This window comes from Orbicella franksi, chromosome 1 (assembly GCF_964199315.1).
Source record: "Orbicella franksi chromosome 1, jaOrbFran1.1, whole genome shotgun sequence".
Taxonomy (NCBI): Eukaryota; Metazoa; Cnidaria; class Anthozoa; order Scleractinia; family Merulinidae; genus Orbicella; species Orbicella franksi.
In genome coordinates this window covers 8,632,206-8,634,220 of record NC_138145.1, presented here as the reverse complement: position 1 = coordinate 8,634,220, position 2,015 = coordinate 8,632,206, and the positions used below count along the sequence as shown (strand labels likewise).

The following is a 2,015-nucleotide window of genomic DNA, read 5'->3' as shown; positions in this document are numbered from 1 at the left end:
AGAGTTTGCCGAAAAAGGACGATTTTCCTACGTAGTAAGGTAGTCTCGACTTGCTTCAGTTACAAGGAAATTACTCACCATCAGCACTACCACCACCATCATCACCATCACCTCCCCCAGGTCTTGCGACTGAAAAAAACAAAGAAGATACAATGAAAAAAAAAGGAAAACAAAACAAAAACAAAATCAAGGACGGAGATTATCTCTTTTACACGACAATGAAATTTATTCATAATTAATTTAGCTAAAATGACCCTAAAAATATTGAAGATCCGATACCAGGATTCATTATAAACGAGATAAAAAACGTTCTCTGGTAAAATTGTTTAAAGTTGTGAGCTTTCAACAGCCAGTCAGCTGTCTTCGACGGACAAAAATGAAATGATAAAATAGAGCTTAAAGTTTTAGAATATAACAAGCGAATGGCATATATAAAATAGAATACGTGTGAAAGAATGTGAGAATGCTAAAATTAGTGTTTGTTTAAAAGAATGTTATATTGTCCCGGCAGAGGGCACGAATTGTTGTCGGTCTCGGCCGTTTTCGCTGTGTCCCAGGGTTCCCGCGTCTTTCTAATGCGGCTGTTGCCTTTGTCAATTATCTCAGCATTGTTAAAGTCGATGGTATGATCAAAGGCCCAGGCATGTTTCGCTACATTGGAGCCTTTAGCACATTGTTTAGTATTTCTGATATGTTCTTTTCGCCTTGTACTAAACGATCTTTTTGTCTCGCCGATGTAACTCCAGGGAAAAGACCCACAAGGCATTTCGTAAACAACATTGCACTGGTCGTCGACCCGAGGTCTAAACTTGGGAACAGGGAACTCTTGTTGTAGTGTTTTGATTGGTTTGTTGGTTACTCGAATATCATGACTTTTGAGAATTCTAGAAAGAGGCTCGGTAATACCTTTGATGTAGGGAAGGACCGCGAAGCTCTGACTATTCGTTGGGTCAGCCCAACTGAAGAACATCCCAACTAGTTCTTCAGGTGAAGGCGTTGGAGGAGTCGAAGATTTCTTTCTTATGATATCAGCAGTGACTTTTTGTGGGTAGCCATTAGATCGTAACGCGGTGCTAATGCGATCAATTTCACGGGCTTTTCCAGCTTCCGAGTTTGGAAGTTTTAGGGCTCTATGTAAAAGTGTCGCTGCAGTGCTGATTTTGTGCTCTCTGTCATGATGTGAACGGAAATGAAGATATCTGTCCGTGTGCATGGGCTTCCGATAGACATCAATGTTGAGCCTCTCATTATCGCGAGAAATAAGGGTGTCGAGGAATGGCGGCTGGCCATTAGATTCGTGCTCGATGGTGAAGGAAATATGCGGGTCGATAGAGTTCAGTGAGTCATGAAAAGAAGTAGCTGCATTCGTTTTGATGACACAAAAACTGTGTTCTACGTAACGTCCAGGTAACGTTTCCAGATTTTGGGAGGAACCGCGGTTGATCAACCACGGTTCCACCCAAAATCTGGAAACGTTACCTAGACGACAGTTTTTGTGTCATCAGAAAGAATGCAGTTACTTCTTTTCATGGCTCACTGAACTCTATCGACCCGCATATTTCATTCACCATGGAGCAAGAATCTAATGGCCAGCTGCCATTCCTCGACACCCTTATTTCTCGCGAGGCCGACAACAATTCGTGCCCTCTGCCGGGACAATATAACATTCTTTCAAACAAACACTAATTTTACACCTTTAGCATTCTCACATTCTTTCACGCGTATTCTATTTTATATATGCCATTCGCTTGTTATATTCTAAAACGTTTAGGTCTATTTTATCATTTCATTTCTGTCGGTCGAAGACAGCAGACTGGCTGTTGAAAGCTCACAACTTTAGACAATTTTACCAGAGAACGTTTTTTATCTCGTTTAAAATGACCCTGGATGATACTCCCTGTCTTATTCTTTCTTTGAATGGCAGACCAAAGTCATAAAGAAAGTAACTTACCCTTCAGGTTCGGGTTTAGGTTCAGGATCTCCACTGCCATCAGCATCATCATCGTCCATAATAT

The 2,015-nt window shown here is 41.2% G+C and overlaps 1 protein-coding gene across 1 annotated transcript; it reads right to left on the bottom strand.

Moving 5' to 3' along the window:
• Positions 1 to 367: 367 nt before the first annotated feature.
• LOC145487915 (uncharacterized) lies at positions 368 to 1,310 on the bottom strand. The gene has a single exon (XM_081466688.1). The coding sequence runs from the start codon at positions 1,211 to 1,213 to the stop codon at positions 473 to 475; it is 741 nt and encodes a 246-aa protein (XP_081322814.1). The 5' UTR covers positions 1,214 to 1,310; the 3' UTR covers positions 368 to 472.
• Positions 1,311 to 2,015: the final 705 nt, after the last annotated feature.